At 40.8% G+C, this 18,686-nt stretch overlaps 1 protein-coding gene across 1 annotated transcript in view; it reads right to left on the bottom strand.

The window, feature by feature from the left end:
* The window catches only part of ANO2 (anoctamin 2), a 276,926-nt gene extending 262,013 nt beyond the window's left edge, over positions 1-14,913 (bottom strand). The window contains exons 1-2 of the mRNA XM_089669916.1: positions 14,899-14,913; positions 13,999-14,448 (exon numbers count right to left, since the gene is read on the bottom strand). Of these exons, the coding sequence (XP_089526042.1) occupies positions 13,999-14,448; positions 14,899-14,913 (465 nt within the window). The remainder of the gene's footprint in view (positions 1-13,998; positions 14,449-14,898) is intronic.
* Positions 14,914-18,686: the final 3,773 nt, after the last annotated feature.

Consider the following 18,686-nt stretch of genomic DNA (forward strand, 5'->3'; position numbering starts at 1 on the left):
AAAATGTCTGGAGATGGGCTCCACTGGAGGTGTAAGAATACTGTACTGTGAACATTGAATAGAATATTTGCGACCAAGTGTAGTTAACATGAGGAGTAGATCCACGAAAGGTGGGGGAGGAAAAACACTGCAATCCAGCGCAAATACTAGCACAATAAAGAAATACTTGCCAGTACAGGAAAAAAGCCCAGAGATACAATGTTCGGAGAAACAACAGGAAGGAGGAAGAAAACATGATGGGGAGCAGTCCATACTGTCATTTGGAGTTTGGGAAAATCAGACTAATGAATCTATAAATATTGACAGTATAAACGATGAAAACACCCCTGAACAACAGGGAGCCATATCACAAATCCCCACAAAAATAGAGATGGAGGAAATGTTTGCAAAACTGGAATTTTCTATGAAAAAGGAAATGGCGGTGATCCATAAGGATCTTGGACAAATGTTATCAAGGGTGGAAGAAGTGGATGAGAAAATGGAGACACAGGCCCAGCAGATATGTAACCTGGAAACGCAGTTGGAAGAGATGCAAAGGGAACACTAGAAGTTGTCATACAAATTGGAGGACCAAGAAAATAGAAAGAGAAGAGAAAGAGAAGAGGGGGAGGGGTGAGAGGAGGGAGGAGATGTGGGAGGGGCGGGATTGGAAGAAGGTCCATGAGATGGATAGTCTATACCGTTTTCCCTTTGAACAAGAAAGAGAGGGGAAATATTAGACAGCTATGAGCCTGATTAATTTAATGAGATATAATGTGAAAGGTTTAAATTCTCCTACCAAAAGACATAAGATACTTAGGGAAGTTCATCAACTCTCCGCAGACGTTGTGTTCTTACAAGAGACACACATATTATATGATACTAATGTGAAATTACACTCAAGTTACTACCCAGCTCGGTATTATGCGGACTTACCAATAAGGAAGGCTAAAGGAGTAGCAATCGAGTTCTCAAAAAAGGTGGGTTTTGATGTGGAGGAGAGATTGGTGGACCCAGAGGGACGGTTTCTATGTTTAAGAGGAAAAATGCAGGGACAAAGCTATACCTTGGTTAATATTTACTGCCAGAATCAAAATCCAGAGGTATTTCTAAAGAAAGTGTTGGGGAAAATTACGGAATTTAAAAGGGGAATTCTGGTCTTGGCAGGAGATTTTAATTTTTGTCTTTATCCATGGATGGATACGTGTTCGAGTGCGCAGAGAGGAGGAGGTAAAAAATTAAGAATGTTGAAAAAGAGGTTACATCAAAGTCAGTTAATGGACGTATGGAAGGTGAAGCATCCCAGAGTAAGAGATTAAACCTTCTCCCTGGCGCATAGATCATTATCATTGCTGGATCATATTATGATCGAGCATAGACAACTGGACTCACTGGTTAAATCCAATATAGATGTTATGTCTATCTCAGATCATGCTCCTGTCATGGCAAGATTAAAGATAGGAGAAGAAGGGAACAAAAGGGTAATGTGGAGATTGAATGAGATGCTTATACAGGACCCTGAAGTAGAGAGGAGGTTAAGGGAGGAAATAGAGCAATTTTTTCTGCTGAATTAAACTGAGGAAGTCTCTATAGCCACCATTTGAGAAGTGCATAACGCATATGTGAGGGGAATCCTGATAGCCGCAGGATCTAAAAAAAAAAAAAAAAGATCGGGAGAGCAAAATAAAGGAGGTGGCGGAGGAGTTATATAGGTTAGAACAGGCACATAAAAATAGACAGGATATAGAGGTTTATTCGAAGATCATACTTAACCATTAGCCGCCCGGCCAATGGCCGTTTGGCGGCTTCAAATGTGCTCCTGTATTCCGGGTGCACGCCATTTGGCGTGCTCCCGCACATGCGCGGTTTGCGCGGTTGCAGAGCGACGCAGCAGTGCGATCTGTCACCGCCCGTGCACTTCGGACATGGCTGATGACAGATCCGAGTACCGGCTCCCGTTGCCAGTTCCATGTGACCTGCTGTGACCAATCACAGCAGGTCACATGACAGTTGTATACAATGGATGGCTTCATTCATGATGCCATCCATTGTATACTAGTGCCTAGCTGTGAATGGCCACAGCTAATCACATGCACATGTCATGTGATTAGCTGTGACCAAATCACAGCTAAGCACAAAAAAAAAAAAAAAAAAAGCTGAATGAATCGATTTCATTCAGGTAAATGCTTGCTTATAGCAAAGTAATTCTTTGCTATAAGCAAATTGTGTAAAAAAAAAAAAAAAAATACTGATCACTTCCCCAAAGTAGTACAGTGTTACTATGGTAACATTGTACTATTTTGGTCATAGTAAAATATGAAAAAAAATCTTAAAAAAAATAAAAAAAATTTAATAAAAAATTAAATATAATAAAAAAATTTAAAAAAATTTAAAAATATATATATTTTTTTTTCATACTGTCACCAGTCAGTGTCGCTGTTCACCGCCATGCCAGTTATATGATGACGCTGTACTGCACTGGTGACAGTATGTAAAAAAAAAATAGTGAAAATAATTTTTTTAATTTTTTCATTTTCTGAAAAATTATGACAAAAAAATACAACTTCAAAAAACTCGCCATGCCTCTTATGAAGTACGTCAGACTGTCTACTCTGCAAAAAGGGGTCATTTGGGGGATATCTGTACTGTTCTGACATTCTTGGACCTCAAGAAATTAGATTGGCCGTCAGTACTTCAGGATTGATCAATATTCAGATCTATACCATAGTTTGTGAACTCTATAACATTCCTACAAACTAAAAAATACATCCTAATTTGGGTTATTTTCACCAAAGACATGTAGCAGAATACATCTCGGCCTAAATTTATGAAGAACAATTATTTATTTGTAAACTTTTATAACAGAAACAAAGAAAAATGTGTTTCTTTTTCAAAATTTTTGGTCTTTTTTTGTTAATTTAGCAAAAAATAAAAACCCCAGCGGTGATTAAATACCACCAAAAGAAAGCTCTAGTTGTGTGAAGAAAATTATAAAATTTTAGTTTGGGTACAATGTTGTATGACCGCGCAATTGTCATTCAAAGTGTGAGAGCGCTGAAACCTGAAAAATGGCCTGGGCAGGAAGGTGTAAAATTGCACGGTATTGAAACGGTTAAAAGAGAAAAGTTAACAGACCTATTGGAACAGGAATCAAGGAAGATCTTCAATAGGGATTCAAAGGAAAAATATCAGGGGGGGAATAAGCCGGAAAAATATTTGCTGAAATGACTTAAGGAGAAGAAATCAAAGAATTATATTGAAAACATTAAAGATGAAAAAGGAGAACTGGTATACTCTACCACTGATATTGCTGAAATGTTCCAAAAATTTTATAGTAGGTTGTATGATGTAAAACCTAGGAATACGAAAGTTTCAGAGGAAGAAAAAAGGGGGAAATGGCAGGAATTTTTAAAGGCAGCAGACCTCCCAAAAATATCAAAAGAAAAATTAGTAATGTTAGAACAAGCGATCTCCCAAGAAGAAATTAATACGACCCTGAAGAATACAGCAGGAGGGAAAAGTCCAGGACCAGATGGGTATATAGTGGGTTATTATAAGAAATTTGGAGACTTATTGGTCCCTAAATTATGTACATATATGAACACCTTAGGAGAGGGAATGGGAATAAGTGCAGAATCGCTGCAAGCGTATATAACAATCATCCTAAAAGAAGGAAAGGATAGTTCACAATGCGCTAGCTATACACCTATATCACTATTAAATACAGACACAAAACTGTTTGCGAAGGTGCTAGCTGTGAGGTTAAAAGAGTTGAGCCGGAATTGATACATTCGGATCCAGTGGGTTTTGTCCTGGGAAGGGAAGGGAGGGATAATGGTTTGAGAACACTGCTTGTTTTACAGAAGGCAAAGAGAGAAAAGTTACCAACAATTTTATTGTCGATCGATGCAGAGAAAGCTTTTGACAGAGTAGATTGGGGATTTATGATAAATACCCTAGAGGTCTTGGGAATAGAAACTAAGATGATGAGTTAGATAAAGGAGCTCTATAATGGCCCGTCCGCCGAGGTGAATGGGTCCCTCTTGAGGTCTTTTAAGATGCACAACGGTACAAGGCAAGGATGGCCCTTATCCCTATTATTACTTGTAATAACCCCTAGAACCTTTGCTGACGACGGTAAGAAAGAGTGTAGATATAAGAGGAATTAAGATAGGGGAGATAGAGCATAAGGTAGCGACACATGCTGATGATATGTTGTTTTATATTGTGAACCCTTGGTTAATTGTGCCTAACCTATTGGGATTACTAAAAGGGTACGGAGAGCTTTCAAGTTTAAAAATAAACCCCTTAAAATCAGAAATCTTGAACATCAGTGTTTCAAAGAATGGGATGCAGACTTTACGAAAAAGACTTCCCATTTTCATGGAGGGAGAAGGAATTAGGTTACCTAGGCATAAAGTTGACTCCTTCTATAAATAATATATACCGGGCAAATTATATTCCATTAATAAATGAAATAAAGGATGAGCTGAGAAGACTCTCAAGGGGAAGGGTCTCTTGTATCAAATGTATAAACCTGGTTAAGGTGGTGATAGTCCCAAAAATCTTATATAAATTTTACATGCTTGCAGTCCATATCTCAGGATCCTTCTTTGGGATAATAAAAAAGCTAATACTTAAATATATATGGGCTAATAAGAAACCGTGAATTAGGTATGAAGTTCTGCATAATAAGAAAAAGAAAGGAGGGTTAAGCCTGCCCAATATTAAGAACCATTACACTGCGGTGATATTGTCACGAATTGTAGATTGGACATATAATTCACAGGGGAAGAGTTGGAATTAAAATAGAAGGTATATTAGGTAATACACGATTAGAGAGGATTATCTCGATACCACGAAAGTTTCGTACTATGGATGAGACTAGTAGTGCATTGACACACAAGGTATTAAGAGTATGGGAAAGAATTCATAATGAAATGGACTGGAAGTATAATTCACTGTTGATTCCCCTGGTGGGTACCGATTTTTTGCTGTCGGGGAAGGATAACGTTTCTGGGAAATGGTTCAAAGATGTAGATGCACGTTTGGGGCATATAGTAGTTAAAGGGAAGTTGGGTACGTTTCAAGATTTAAATATTAAAAAAGAGTTATTTGTGTCTTTAGATGAATTGAAATATTGTCAGTTAAGACATTTTGTTGCAAAGTGGCCCCAACCACTGAGGACATGCTCCCGTTTGAAAAGATTTTGGGCTCCAGGATGGCGCCAAAGCATGTTACTTCTGGGATATATAAAATTCTTGTTGAATTGGGGGGGCAAGTTCTCCACTGTTCTTATAGAAATGGGAAAGGGAACTGGGAACAAAAATGTATGAATCACAGAAAAATAAAATGTTTAAATTAACACATGGGTTGATTAACATGAACACTTGTTGAAATTATAAATGTTTAACGAGATGGTATTTGACACTGAGTGTTGTACATAAACAATGACTAGAAGTCTCACCGTTATGTTGGAGAGGATGTGGATCTAAGGAAACAATGGCAAATATATGGTGGGATTGTCCCAAAATACAGGGGTTTTGGCAAGATGTAATGCAGCTCATACAAGAGATTTTGGGGACAGCTATACAGAAGGATCCGTTGGTGTGTTTGCTTTATAGAACAGAAGCACCAGTGAAGCAGTATAAAAACAGTGTATCAGTGCGGCTAAAGGGCTTTTTCCAAAATTTTAGCAGTTACAGGAGCCTCCAACAATGAGGGACTGGTTAGACAAGGTGGAATATATAAATAGGATGGAGGCGTTATACCATATAGATGAAGGTAATATGGGTAAATTTAGAAAGGATTGGGGAAGATGGTCTGACTTCAAGATATCTGGAAAATATACGGAAGTAGTGGGAGGCCCAGGGATCTGATTGGAGGTAGGAGAATAAAGGGAATGTTTTAAAAGGCAGTAGCAGAAATAGGAGAAGGGAAAAGAAAGGTTGGAGGGAAAGAAAGATAAGTAAGAAAAAGGAAGAGTTGGAAGCGAGGATTGAGAAATATCATAGGTATAAAATGCAAAGTTGGAAAGAGAAGGGAAGAGCTATATGGACAGCGGTAAATCGTTAGGGGATTTGGGTGAGCAGGGGTAGCAGGGAGGTGGGATTGCAAAATTTAGGGGAATGTTTGTATTTTGGATGTAAATTATGTTTTGCTGTGCTTTTGTAATAGAAAAAAAAGTTTAAAAAAAGAATTAAATTTAAAAAAAACTGTTTTATAGCTCTCAATAAATCTTTATTGAACATCAGATGTGTACTTTTGTGCATTTATATGGTGTATGCAGAGTCAAAGATGACCGACACTAGCTTTCATTTTGTTCTGCATCCAAGGCTGTTTTTTAAATTTACAGGTATTAGAAATTATATTTGATATATTTACTACTGATGTACTTTATATTAAACCTAATTTTTTTTTGTGAGTTTCTTAGTGAATGTAATCACTCAGGATACTATATCCCACCCCCATAGTGTTTGGCAATAGGATGACATAGAGGAGGAGTGGAGGGAGGGGAGTGTCATTTACCAACATTTTTTTTACACCCACATGTGTGACACAAGGGTAGCACAGATATGAAGAAGGAGGAAACAAAAAATATAGAACTGAGCATGCTGAGCAGAGGACACCAGCTGGTCTGCACAATATCAGCCTGCAATAGGGACACAGAGAAAACGGGAAGGACAGCTGAAGGAAGGATCAGCCAGGTATAATTCACTGTACACAAAATAAATGCTAGTGGCTTTGTGAGTATCACACTCTAATATACACTGTAGTATTATAATGAGAGTTTTTCAAAGTCAGGGGTTAATGACACATAACAAGCAGTAAAAAAGCTTCAAAACAAACATTCACTGACCTCTCTAGCTGCTTGTACAAGGAAGCAATTAATTCTCATAGATCCTCAAACACCACAATAAAATCTCTAAAGTCTGGTTTAAGTCAGTTTCTAACACTTTACATGAAGATTTTCATAAACCCATTATCAGTCAACCATTTAAAGTAAATCTAAACCAAATCACTAAAATCTCACTAAGCTTTACCATGCAATTTCAAAAGTTGTTTTTAACGAATTTCATATTGAGGCTTCATGCACTCTAGCATTTTTTTTCCAGCTCAAGAAAACGCTGGGAAAAACGCTGGATAAAAATGCTGGTAATATCATTTTTAGTGGTGTTGTAGTAGCGTTCAGAAGCGTTTAGAAGCATTAGCGTTTTATTAGCATCTTTACACTACATGTAGAGGGAAAAAAGCTAGAAAAAAGCTGTTAGGAACATTTTAGTAGTGTTTAGCATTTTGTTCTGCTGGAAAAATTATCCAAAAGCTAAAAACTATTTTTTTTTCTTCTAGACTCTGAAGCTCAAAAAATGCTAATAGCCAAAATTAGTATGCATGGACATAAAGGATAGTGGTCTCCAAACTGTGGCCTGGGGGCCAGATGCGGCCCTTTGCTTGCCTTTACCTGGCCCTTGGGGCAATACTCCTCTCATTGATACTAGAAATGATTCTGCCAACTGACATCAACATTGGGACACCATTTCTGCCACTGACACCAATGATGGGGCACTGCTCCTTCCACTGATGCCAATGATGGGGTATTATTCATTCCAGTGACACCAATGATGGGGCACCACACAATTTCTTCCACTGACACCAGCAAAGGGGCACTATTCCTCCCACTGACACCAACGATGAGGTACCATTTTTCTCCACTGACACCAACAATGGAGCACTATTCCACCAAATGTGGTGATGTTTACTCCCACTGATGCCAGGAAAATTGATACTCCTGCTGGCCACAGTCCAGCCCCCCTAAAGTCTGAAAGACAGTAAACTGGCCCTTTATTTAGGAAGCTTGGGGACCCCTGATATAGGATAACACTATTTAGCTTCTAGGAGCAGAAAAAACATATGTTGATAATAGCGTCTAAAAAAACGCTAGTGTGCATGGAGCCTTAGAGTTGAAAACTGTCTCACAATTGTACTACTGCATTGTCATCCTGTCCTATGATGGAGACCAGGGGTGGACTGACCATTCAGGAACTTGGGCACTGCCCGAGGGCCTGGGGTCAGTAGGGGGCCCCATGAGATGCCCCTGGTACCTTTCATAGGCTTTTTTGGGTGTGGTTTGAGCATGGGCGAGGACACAGGGACCCCATGATCCCCTATTGCCCAGGGGCCCCATGAGTTGTCAGTCCGCCCCTGATGGAGACTACAAGAGGCTGTCCCCAAATACATTGTATAGGTAAAGATCACCATTATCTCACCACAGAGCATATCCAGAGCAATCGTGTAATCGTTGGAGTGAGTGCATGTAGACAGGAGTAAACCTAATACGTTTGGAAGAGATCAGCAGCACTGAGATGAGGAAAATGATTTTAAAAGTTGAAACAGTATTTTATGTAAAAAAAAGGCTGTTATTTATGATACATAATGCTTTAGCAAACTACATGCCATCTTGTTAGGGTTTACTGGTTACTGGAATTTCTTTTGTATCTTAAGCTAAGCCTAATAAGACTAAAAGTCTTATTAGGCTTAGCTTAAGATACAAAGTTTGTGGGACCTGTAATCAGAAAATATGTATACCACAATATTCTTAATAGATGTGAGATAAAACAAATAAATGTTTTTTGAGGGCTTATATTTTTTATCTCTAGCCTAAGGCCTCATTTATTCATCCTAAATTGACTGTGGTGCATCAAGTTTACTTTGGATACGTGCAGCTGTGTTTAGGTGTTGCAAAGAGTATTGACCACTGAGCCTGTACAATTCGGTGACAGGCTGAATGTTGCTGGGGCTGTCTGAGGGTGTAAGCATGCATCCACATGTTTCTGCACATGCAGCAACTACCTGCAGTTAAGGACAGATGTTTGGCCCTGAATATATTCTGTCTGCATCCAGGGTTGGACATCTGTCCCTAACTGCTGTATGTGCAGATCAGGGGTGGACTGACAACTCATGGGGCCCCCAGGCAATAGGGGATCATGGGCCCCTGTGTCCTTGCCCAAACTCAAAAAAGCCTATGAAAAAGGTACCAGGGGCATCTCATGGGGCCCCCTACTGCCCGAGTTTCCAAATGGTCAGTCCGCCCCTGGTGCAGATACATATGGATACCTGCTTACAGCTGTAAATGTCCCCGGCTCCTTTTAGCCTGTCACTGAGTTGTACATGCAGAGCAGCCACCACTGATTGGTAAATCTGGCTTCTTGGCCACAGGTATCTGTAGAATACTTGCTGCACCATGGCTGATATAGGAATTTTGAATAAGGCCTAAGAGCTCTGAAAACAGATCCTAGTGGGATAGCTGGCTTTAGCTTTAACCAAGTATTTATTAAACTTTTAAATGCCGGTTCACATATATGTGGCTTGAACCACATCCAATCCGCATGACATGTGAAATAATATTGCTTTCTATGGTGCCTGTTCACATACAGTATATCCAGTGCATATTCAGTGTGGATTTAGTGCAGATTGAAAAAGAGTCCTGTCCAGTTTCTGAGCAGTGTGGTCTGGTTCCGGTGTGGATTACAGATTATTGACTTCTATGGGAACCGTTTCTGAACCGCATATGTCATCAGTTGTGAACAGAATACAATCTTGACCTGGACCTGATGTAAACTTGTCCTGAACCTGATCTAAATATGCCCAGAACCTGATGTAAACCTGAACTGTACCTGATCTAAACCTGTCCTGAACCTGATCTAAACTTGCCCTGAACCTGATGTAAACCTGCACTGTACCTGATCTAAACTTGTCCTGAAACTGATCTAAAGCTGTCCTGAAACTGATCTAAATCTGCCCTGAACCTGATGTAAACCTGACCTGAACTTGATCTAAACATGTCCTGAAGCTGATCTAAACCTGTCCTGAACCTGATGTAAACCTGACCTGAACCTGATCTAAACATGTCCTGAAGCTGATCTAAACCTGTCCTGAACCTGATGTAAACCTGACCTGAACCTGATCTAAACCTGATGTAAACCTGACCTGAACCGCTGAACAACTACTGTGTCAATTAGCAGTAAGACCTGAGCTTCCATCCGCACCACACGTGTGAATCAGAGGCACTTGCAATATAAGGGTTGATTTACTAAAACTGGAAAGTACAAGATCTGGTGTAGCTCTAGAAACCAATCATCTTCCAGTATTTTTAGTCAAAGCTTAATTAAACAAGCTGAAGTTAGAAGCTGATTGGCTACCATGCAGAGCTGCACCAGGTTTTGCACTCTCCAGTTTTAGTAAATCAACCTCATAGTGTCTTAGTATTCGTTTGTTAGGTCTGTTCTTTTAGGGCCCGTTCACACTCCAGCAGAGAGCTGCATTTTCCTTCTTAAAACTAAACGCAGCTCTTTGCAAGGGCACACAGAAAAGAATGCTTTTCTGTGTGCCCTGTTCACACTTCCCCGCAACTGTCACCTGCGTTTTTATGTGAAAACGCACATACAAAAGAATGGAATGTCACCTTGTGACATTCCAACAACGTTCAGGGAAAAAGGGAAACGGTGATGTAAAAATGAAAGAGGCACCACCCCCCCTCCTCTGACGGCACCTTCGATCACTACCTCCAGATAAAAACGCAACATTTTTCTCTGCGTGTATTGTGAACCTACCCTAATAGGAGAGCTGGCTATTGCTTTGACAAAGCATTTACTAAACTTTAGGAGGTGTTTAGCAGACTTCAGCATAGTGTGGCGGTATGCTTTTGCTTGTGCTTATTCGTTAATGGGAGAGCTGGCTGTAGCTTTAACCAAGGCATTAAGCAGGCTTAAAGAGGCATTTAGCAGACTGCAACATACCAGTTCTCCATGCATTTGTTTGGGCTTATTCTTTAATAACTATGTTCCACACCAGATGTAAAAATGCCCTGGCTTAGCCATGGAGCTTCATCTGAAGAGCCACAGATTGTCAACAAAATGGTTATGCTGATCATTATTTGGAGAGGCCATCCGGGTCATAATAATACACATTTACTGCCATGTATTTTGCATGTTGTGGAAATTACAGCAAAGTCACGTGACAGTCAGTGGAGAAACACTGTGCGCAGCTGAGACCCAGCGAGCCGAGCTTTGATGCAAGCACTCCCTGAGAAGATCGCTGACTATACAGTGTCTGCAACATTATTTACAGTAAATGGGAGACATCCTACAAATGTGAAGGTGAAAGGTTTCTCTTTATGAGATAACTCTGCTATTCCAGGGCTTTATGTTCTTCAATCACTTATTTCACCAAAACACACCCATATCCTGGCTGACAAACAGGTTGTTCCCTGCATTTTACACTATATTTATCTATTATTAAAGTATATCTAAACTTAAAAACAAAAATGTAATATATTGCAGATTACCAGTGTGGTGATTGCATTAGTTTTCTTTTTGTAAGGCTAAATACATTTTTTGCAAGTACAGAACAAAACCTATTGACCCCACTATTATTCCAGGGTCCTTGTAACTTTCTGTACACTAATCTCATCTCAATATTATTAACCTTTCCTTCCCCTCTCTCCCAGAACTGCCTTACCTATGTTATAGAGAAAGGGAAGGCTGTTCTGTAGGCCTGTCCTATGGTGACAATGCATGCTGCTCCTCTATAGATACAGTGGAATGTTTGAGCGTTGGCACCTCAGGACAGGAAGTGTGTTACTGTGAAGATCATCAGGAAAAATAAAGGGAAAAACCTGAAAAATGAGAACTAATGCAGCCACCACATCCTAGGAAGCTGCAATGCACTACATTTTTGTTCTTGGATTTAGATATTCTCTCATTTTAAGATGGCTAGTATACTGTTTCATGTTTTTTAATCTTTTCTACTTTTTGTGTCAATCTTTGAGAATGCACGTAAGTAACATTTCATTATACATCGTATGAGCACTTTGTGCATATGTCAATAAGACTTTGACTCTTGGATTTAGTATTTGTCAAAGCTACCAAATGTCCCTATTTTAACACAGTCCCTCTTTTCAATCCTATTACCTCTGTCCTTCTTTCCTTCACAACCCTCCCTCTTTTGTATGTGATTAAGTATAGGTGAATCTGTCCATAATTGGTTCACCAACAGTTTATTCTTCTTCTATTCTAGCCATTTGTAGGGATAATAAGCAAGTTAATGTCAAACAAAAGGTATAGCAAGTGTGGGAATGCAATGTGGGACCAATGCCCCCCAAAAAAGATAAAAAAGCAGTATCTTCCCCCTTCACATAAACGCCAACTCTGCCCAACAGGGATGAGCTCAGGATTTGGTTCAAACACAAGTTTTAACACCCATGGAGCCCCAGGAGATGTAATTTGGTTCCAGCTAGCAATGGTATCTGACCTGTCTGTTGGTCAGTGGGATATTTTTATTTAGGTGGATGCTGTTCATTGTGACTGATGTGGATCTATATAGTTGGACAATGCGACTGATGGTCAACTTACATGATGTGACCTTTTTAAAGAACTTGTCAAAAACTGTGTTTTTTTTTTTACTGTTACATTTTTTTTTAAATGAATAGGGATATTTTGTACCACATAATCATTCACATAGATGGGGGAAGTGGTATTTTTGGGTCCCCTTATTGTTGAAGGGGGCTTCCAGATTCTCATAAACTTCCCACCCCCAGACCCCCAAAAGCACCAGGCCAAGGTTGTGGGAAGGAGACCTACAGAACACCTCTCACTTTTTTAATCTCTGTAATATTAGAGGGAAGTGTTCTCTAGTCCATCAGGGAGAACTCATGCACGGCTGACAACGCTACTTGGCTGTAATGTGATGAGGGCTAATAGGTAGATATAGGGTGCTAACAATCAGACCAGTACCGACCATAGGGGTTGGGTTTGATATGTTCACTTTAAAACGAGACTACAACTTTTACCCCTTGTCCTGAGCACAAGCCAGAGAGGAACCTGTACTCAAAAACAGAAAGTGGGACAGGAATGAATGAATACTGGTCAGGGGTCCAAGGATATCTTTAAGAATTTACTAAATGCCAACAATCTGTGGTGGATAATCCAACCTGATAATTTATTAATCCTTATTTTAAAACAAATTCACAAGATAACATGTTGCATTCTCCCTGTCAAATATCCCCAATAATAATCTCCAGTACATAAAATATGAACTAAAGAATTTTGATATATTATATTTTTTTTATGCAAACAGGAATGGCAGTTGTACTCCAGAATACTTTCCCACAGTAAAGCTTTATTGAATTGAAAGTGCATACAAAGCTTGCATAGGCTCCTCCCGCTGTCACATCTCACTATTGAAGGCTTAATCGATTAAGCTCTGAGTGAGTGATGTGCATCAACAAGAGGAATCATTGCCCCCATTAATAATCTCCACAAATAATCTCCAAATTCTCCAGGAATATTCTCTAATACATAAGTTATGAACCAAAGAACATATATTTTTTAAGCAAACAAGAATGAAGCCCGCACTTGCATTTCACTACTCAAGGCTTAATCAATTAATCTCTGAATGAGTGTGTCAACAGCAGGAGTCTAAGCAGGCTTTGTATTGACTCTTCAAAAAAGTTTTACTGAGTGATCGTATTCTGGAGTGTTTCTTTTTTTCTTGTTTGTGTGGAGTGGAGTGTTCAGCTGGGATGAGCCAAGGGAAGAATACTTGGAATAGTGCAGACCTCATGCACTAGGGCACAAAAAGAGAAACCACGTGCTGCAAGCTTAAACCATCAACACTGTAAACCAAAGTTTAAGCAAAAGCTAAGAACGTGAGACAAAGGTATAACAATTATTACGCCACTACCTTTATGTCTGGGTTGTCCTTGATAACATGTCATCATCTTATAGCCAATCAACAATATTGCAATTCCAACAAAATTCCTTACAATAAATAAGTTGCAAAGGTTCCCATTAAACAGACTGATACTGATCTATGAACCCATCATGAACAAGTAATGTATCCAAGAGAACTTGCTTGTTGTATTTTCCATTGTCTTTACTGATTTATCATGGTAGACTTCTTATGTAACTTAAAAAAAATAAAGGGCACTTCAGTATATCTTGCAGGCAAGACCCCACTCACCTCGATATCTTTTTCCAGCTCCAGTCCAGCTTCTATAAGACCACGCTCAAACTCATCCCGTTGACACTTCTTCTCCCCTTCTAGTGCATCCTGGGGGCTCATCTCTACCACCACCACCTCGTGTGGATGACATGATGAGTTACCATTTCTAGCAGGCTGATGGTCCTGTTGTTTTTGTTGACTATGTTCTTTAAGTTTTTGTTGCTGATTGTGTGATTCCCCAGGAAGAGGCTGTTCCGGAGGTGTCTTCCCTATTTCCTCTGGGGTCACTGAATTCCCATTGGAAACAATAACTGCTGGAGGCCGGGGGTTGGTGGGGGATCCATTGTGTTGTGTTGACCGATGTCGATAATGATAGACAAGGACGTAATCAACTTTCCTTTTGCCATCACTAAAATGCATGCCACTAGTTGCAATCTCCTGATTTTCAGCCACATAATTGTTAACAACCTGCAAAGAAGAAGAAAAAATTAATGAGTAAAGCCTCTCGAGAGCAAAATGCACAAACAGAAAAGTGATCCAGAATATTACCTGGGTGACTAAAAAGAAGCCAATAAACAAACAGAATCCAAATCACATTCTACATTCCTATTAACACTAAGCCTATGGGACAAAAACTGTAACTGTGTCCAGCCAAAATAAGAAAAGGTAACATATTGGTAGTAAATGATAACTATTCAGTAAGACTATGATTTAAATCATCTCTATCCTAAAGAGAAGATATAATGGTTTCTGGACAATTTTTATTATATGTTTGTTAAATGTGTGTTTATAAACTCACGTTCTATATAATTTGTTCATTATTTGTATAGAATGTTTATTATACAAATACAACTGTATAGGGTGCCTTCATCAAACTTAATTTGTAGAGCTAGGTTTTCTAATAAGGAAAACCAGTACTTCCTCAATACACATTGGCTATTCAGACAGGTCCAGTCTTTCCTAGGAAAGGAAGGGATGTGTCTATACAGGTACTCAGTGGGTGGTAAAAACAGGTGATTGAGCTGTGGTTTCACTACCCCCTGGCCGCGTACCCAAATGCTAACATTACAGCCCGACAGGGCTGTTCACATGCTGCGAAAGTGAGACTTTGGTTGCCCAGATCAGCATAAACAGTAGCAAAGCCCCCTCAAGTGCAGCAGTGACCAGCAGTAAAGTTTAATCTGCTGAGTGCTGGATCTATACTGCCAGAACACATTTATGGTGCCAATGATAGGCATAGACTGACTGGGTATGCACTGTTCAAAAGAAAAGGAGGATGGTGGTGGAGGGAGCAGGGGAACAAAAAGGGGCTTGAAGAATAATTATTATGGAAGGGGCAGTCCTTTGTTTGATGTCCTTCTGCCCGTTATCGTTGGGGGCCTTTAAGAGCATCAGTGCACTTAACAAAAGCCCCAGTTAACATGCATGCAGCATACGTACAGTGTAGGTATAGTCTTGGCACAGGTGCAAGGGTGCATGTGCTTCTAATCACTCTCCACTCTGCCCAAAACTTTAAACAAATGTGTCTTTAGTTGTACTTTAATGCCATGTCTCCAGTGACTCAGTTTCTGCTAACAGTGTGCATGATGAGTAATGAACCCTCTCAGCAGTCCCTGTGATGCAGCTGTGAACTCTCCCTGTTGAAGGGGACCCCTCTCTCTCAGATGCCTCAGAAAATCAGCAGTGGGAAGAAGTGGGTGAGAGTACACTCTGGTCTCCCTGTTGTAATGGTACACGTTTGACTGCTGTGGTCTATGCTGCGCAGCCCCAGGTGTCTCTCCCTGGGTCTCAGGCTCAGTCCCCGCCAGTATGGCCTCTCATCAGTTTTTAAGCCTGCAGCAGCTGTGCTCCTCTTGTTTTCCTTACCCCCAAGACAGCCCACTTTCCCAGGCAGTTTAATTTTTTAAAAATCCTTTGCTAACTCCTCCTGCTGCCCAGGACATACTGAAATCTGTAGTTCAGAAATTTAGTTCCTGTATTACATGGCTGCCACGTTGGACTACAACTCCCAGTGTTCCAGGTCACCTGCAATAAAGTTTATGAGCATGCTTGGCTCCTGCTCACCCCCTGTTGGCTAGAAGAGAATGGTGCAGCACAACATCAGTATCTCAGAAGAGAGAGGGAGGCAAATAAAGAGCATTGGGGTCAATTCACGAAGGTCACATGACAAATTTTTCAGAAATACCACACATTTGTTAAAATAGTGAATTGACCCTTATGTCTCTTTCCCGTTTTGTTGTAGCCATGCACCTGACTACATTGGGAAGCCCTGCCAACCACCTGGGAAAACAAAGGACATTGCAATGCTGTGCAGCCTGGGAAAAGGACCAAGCCTGCCAGGAGGAGCAAACAATGCTGGGAGATGTTGCTCCCAGAGAAATTTTAGCTGGTGCTACAGAGTGTTTTGGAACTACAGATCCCAGCATTACCAGAGCTCTGCAGAGGGAGGTAAGGAAGGACTGTTCCAAGGCAATCCCTGGAGGGACATTGTACAGCACACATCGTACAGCAGGCTGCTGATAGGATGATTTGCTGCAGAATTGGGGACACAGAGAGGCAGATTTACTAACATCCTTTGGTCTGTGGAACACCATACATAGTTAAGTCTGGTGTCACTATCTGGTTGAGGGGAGGATGTCATAGCAGTTGGCATTGCTGAGACCCAGACAGAAAGCGGGAGGAGACAAATTATCATCCTGTGTGTTGGTGAGAGGCCACTGGCTGTACCCTCTGCATATTATTTAAAGGAACAGTATTCCCTCTTGGGACACTCTTTAGGAACTTACACCCTGGTTTGTGGAACTCACATTGGAGTACTCCAACACCCAATTTGGGCCCCAATGCACTGGCCAGGAGGAAAGAGTTTGCCAGAGACTGTAGGACCACAATTTTTGCATTATCCTTAATTCAGCAACCCCCTTAATGTACGGGTTGGGGTAATGTCACTGGTCCCCTTGGTATTTACTCACAAATTATTTTGTACCTGTTTCTGTGTACTTCTTTAAGTGTTTATTACTACTTTTCCAATATTTGGTTATTAAGGGCCAGTTCACACCATGGATTGCATAGAAATGCACTGTGTGTTCCTGTGCAATTCACATGTGTTTCAGGTGCAGTGTGGAATGATATTGTTTTAAATCTTACTGCTCCTTTCTCATACCGCACACTACAAGTACTACAGTACTACAGTATAATGCCTCCCAGTCGCGCATGCGCAGTAATCCAATCTGGTCCAATGTGTTTTACATTTTGATATAGCAGCAGCTGCTTTATTAACCTGTACACATCAGATTGGAAGTGCTCTGCTTACTACTCATGCATGACCAGGAGGCATTACTCCTATCTCTGCAATCATCTGATCCTCTCCAGCCCCACAGCCCTCCTCGGCTTTCCTGTGACTTACCTCAGCCCTACTCCACTCCCAAAGTTAACACAGCAAGGACAGAAGATTTAATAGCAATAAAGATTTTAAAAAATGACTGAAGGTCCACTTTAAGTTAACACTGACACCTGCGGCCGATCAAAAGTGCAGTGCATTTTGAACGTGGTACAGGAAACGTTCATGGAACGTGGGTTTTCTGATCTATGCTATGGTGTGAACTGGCTCTTACTGTGTTTTGCACAAATAAATACACTGCTCAAAAAAATTAAAGGAACACTTTGAAAACACATCAGACTTAAATTGGGGAAAAATACCATGCTGGATATCTATAGTGATATGGACTGGGTAATGTGTTAGGAATGTAAGGATGCCCCATCGTTTGATGGAAATGAAAATTATCAACCTACAGAGGACTGAATTCAAAGCCATCCCGAAAATCGAAGTGAAAGAATGATGCAGCAGGCTAGTCCATTTGACTGAAATTTCATTGCAGCAACTCAGAATGGTACTCAGTAGTTTGTATGACCCCCATGTGCTTGTATGCATGTCTGACAACATAGAGGCATGCTCCTAATGAGACGACGGATGGTGTCCTGGGGTATTTCCTCCCAGATCTGGACCAGGGCATCACTGAGCTCCTGGACAGTCTGCGATGCAACCTGGCGGCATCAGAAATACCGAAACATGATATCCCAGAGGTGTTCTATTGGATTTAGGTCAGCATAGGGGCCATTCAATGGTATCAATTCCTTCATCCTCTAAGAACTGCCTACATACTCTCCCCACATGAGGCCGGTCATTGTCGTGCAACCCAGGACCCACTGCACTAGTGTAGGGTCTGATAGTGGGTCCAAACATTTCATTCCGATACCTAATGGCAGTCAGGGTGCCATTGTCTAGCCTGTAGATGTCTGTGCGTCCCTCCATGGATATGCCTCCCCAGACCATCACTGACCCACCACCAAAACGGTCATGCTGAACGATGTTACAGGCAACATAACATTCTCCACGGCTTCTCTAGACCCTTTCACGTCTGTCACATGCTCAGGGTGAACTTGTTCTCATCTGTGAAAAGCACAGGGAGCCAGTGGCAGATCTGCCAATTCGGGTGTTCAATGCCAATCGAGCTCAATGGGGCAGGGCAGTAAGCACAGGGCCCACTAGAGGATGTTGGGCCCTCAGGCCACCCTCATGAAGTCTGTTTCTGATTGTTTGGTCAGAGACATTCACACCAGTAGCCTGCTGGAGGTCATTTTGTAGGGCTCTGGCAGTGCTCACTCTGTTCCTCCTTGCTCAAAGGAGCAGATACTGATGGGTTAAAGAC

Source organism: Staurois parvus, unplaced genomic scaffold (genome assembly GCF_062004578.1).
Source record: "Staurois parvus isolate SC_StPar_1 unplaced genomic scaffold, SC_StPar_1.0 ptg000010l, whole genome shotgun sequence".
Classification (NCBI taxonomy): domain Eukaryota; kingdom Metazoa; phylum Chordata; class Amphibia; order Anura; family Ranidae; genus Staurois; species Staurois parvus.